This window comes from Eutrigla gurnardus (assembly GCF_963514095.1).
Source record: "Eutrigla gurnardus genome assembly, chromosome: 6".
In the NCBI taxonomy this organism is placed as follows: domain Eukaryota; kingdom Metazoa; phylum Chordata; class Actinopteri; order Perciformes; family Triglidae; genus Eutrigla; species Eutrigla gurnardus.
Window position 1 is genome coordinate 7,681,105 of NC_139920.1, and position 3,046 is coordinate 7,684,150.

At 42.8% G+C, this 3,046-nt stretch overlaps 1 protein-coding gene across 1 annotated transcript; it reads right to left on the reverse strand.

The window, feature by feature from the left end:
- LOC311014210 (uncharacterized protein) lies at window positions 1-1,423 on the reverse strand. The gene has a single exon (XM_084010660.1). The coding sequence runs from the start codon at window positions 1,259-1,261 to the stop codon at window positions 752-754; it is 510 nt and encodes a 169-aa protein (XP_083866786.1). The 5' UTR covers window positions 1,262-1,423; the 3' UTR covers window positions 1-751.
- Window positions 1,424-3,046: the final 1,623 nt, after the last annotated feature.

Consider the following 3,046-nt stretch of genomic DNA (forward strand, 5'->3'; position numbering starts at 1 on the left):
CATAATACACATTTAATGTTCACATCCCCAGCAGATTTGCATACAAATTGTAGATGTGCATACAAAGATAGTTGTTATTGTGTGTAATAATTGAATAACCACACAAAGGCTAAGGTGGTGAACTTACAGATTTACATTTATAAAAGATAACTTACATATTATTATTTGGAGGGAGGGATTCATTAAAATCGGGTTGATGAAGCAATAACATGGAGGTGATCTCCGCAGTTGGATCTCTGTCATCAATCACAGAGATGTTTTCTTTTCATAAATTGATGAGTATACAACAACCCAGAAAATTGAAGAGGACAGCACAGGATATATTGAGCAATCTCATATGAGTGCAATCTCCATATTTCAGGCTTGAAGAGGTATTATACGTACGGAATAAGCAGCAGTGATGTATGATCATCAGATTGTTTCCCGAGACACGGAGAAGCAGGTTCTGGGCAAAAGCGTGTCTAAAGCCTTCACAATACGGGATTAATAAGAGCGGGACAAAAGGAAGGAGAAGCTACTTTTAATGCTTTTTAGAGGCAGATTGTGAAATACCACAAATGAAGTCTCAATTTTGTCTCTGGATGCCAAACAATGGCCTCATTGATTGAAGACCAACACAGCAGCTCAAGTCTCCTTCTTCGACTCTTTCAAGCATGTGGGTCATGGGTGACGGGCATCCAGTCCGACATTCAGCGGGTGTAATGAAGCTTGAAACGGTCAAAGCCTTGCTTGGAATCGAGAACCAGACGCTTCACCTGAGCCCTGCTGCCAGCTTCTCCATCGCAGCTTTGCGCTCTTCTGCTTTCTGCTGCGAGCGGCGCAGGACGTTCCTCAGCTCCTGGAGGTGGTCCAGCGTGCCCACCAGCTCGCCTTTCACCGTCTTCATCTGGCTCTCCAGCATCTGTGTGTGATGGAGGGAGTTCCTCCGGTAGCGCCTGCTGGAGCGTACTTTCTCCTCCAGGTCCTCTAATGCAAGAAGCAACCAGAAAGCAACAGTCACCGACACAACCGACAGCGAGAGGCGTTTGAAATACAGCAAATGAAAATGTGAAGTTAGAATGCTCCGTTCGTGATACAGACCCATATTCTCCTGGAAGCCCATGCTATCTGAACAAGACTCGGTTTTCTTGTCCATTAGGTTCTTGGTCGTCTGCAGCATTTTCTCCATTTTTGCAAGTTCGGCTGCCTTAGTGTCGCTGTCACGACGCATTTTCAGTAAGGCCTGCTCCTTTTGGGTCAGCTCACCGTGAAACTTACTCATTTCGAGTGTTGAAAATCAAAACAGTACGACTTGACACCACGACACTGAGCGCCCTGCGATGCAACAGCCGACAACCCCAGTGAGCAGATGACACAAGGATGACGCCTCTGAATCTGCTTTCAACATCCAATAATGTCCCGCAGAGACTTCTCTTCCCACTGCTGCAGCTGATGAAATGCCAGTTTGTATGAACTGTACTGCTGGTGGCTTTGGCTTTTTATAGTCTTTTGTAACCTCAGCACATGTCTGGAAGTCATCTGAATACAGCCAGTCCTCAGTACACACCATTACAATTGACAAGTCATAAGACTGGCTTCAAGCAAAATGGACATTGTTTACACTTACTCAACAGTGACGAATTTCCTAAGAGGAGCAGAAGTTCACAAGCATGTCCTTTTTGGTAGATTGAGAACAAATTAAAATTGAATTGAGGTTCAAGACAGTTTGAAAACACGAGCTGAACAACATGGCGACTGTGGTTTATTGTTATTGTAGGATAGGTCTGCAACATGAAAATCCGATCAAAAACATCAAACACAAAGAATACTTGATATTTCAAATTAGACAGGCACAAACACACTGAATGTTATTGATCATGTCCCGAGAAACATAGCAACAACAGCAACTCTGTCATTGTAAATACCTCATTATATGTGGAAGCAGCTTGATATTCACCAAACTCATTCCCACAGGTCATATGTTTTCGACCTCAAAGCTAAATGTATTTAACGCCTTAATAATAACATACACATTAATTCCAATAAACACAAAATGATCACACATCTTACCAGCGCTCCTGGCGCTTGACCTCGATACGTCAAAAACCTGTGAAAGACACTGAATGAAAAACATTCATCCTTATTTGGAGAAAATGGAAAGTTTGATTGCGATACTTCCGGTAATAACTGGCGGTACAGTTGAGACACTCCCTCACAGTCTTTCTCAGGTTCTTAAGGGGCTCGTGACCCCTCGCCTCATCTCTGCTTTGTGTGGGCGCGTCATGCCCATGGGGACTCGGTTGTGCCCAATTTGAGCCGAGGTTCAGAGTGTTTTGTACTTCCTCACAGTTCTCAATGAGTTCCCATCGTATCTCTGCTTCATTTCTTCACATTTGCCAAATGTAGCGTATGGAGCGCATTATTTATTTTCTACACTGCTGCCAGTTTGTCGTATTAAATTCAGCTTAGCGTAGTTTTCTGTGATGCCACTAACTGGCAAAATAGTGGAACGGTCATGTTGTTCATGACTCAGTTAGTAAAAGACCAGCTATAGATTCACTGGCAAAGCAAATAGAAATATAGACACGGGATCCCTCGTCCATTTGTCATTCAGACCCTGAAGCTGTATGTGAACAACTGTAGTTGCAGCACATGTTAGGACATCAGCAGACACTAACCAAGCATGCTCTGAATGACTGTATTATTATTTCGCTGTCATTTATAACAGCCCTTTATTTATTACTCAGTGAATTTCTGATAGCATATTTAAAACAACAGTTTGACATTTTATGAAATATGCTCATTTGCTTTTGCAGAGTTAGAGGGGAAGATATCTGTCTGCTCAATAGGTAAAGCCAGGAGACGGTTAGCTTAGCTTAGCATTAAGACTGGAAGCCTGAATTAAATTAAAATGACTGAACATGAAACCAATTGATCCATTTATGTGCCAATCCAGTCAGAGAGACTGAGAGTCTCGTTCCACACTGCAATCACTGTCAAGATTTACTGCACAAATACAAACAGAGAGCCTTTGCATGCTGCACCTTGACGGCTGAAAACATCCTAT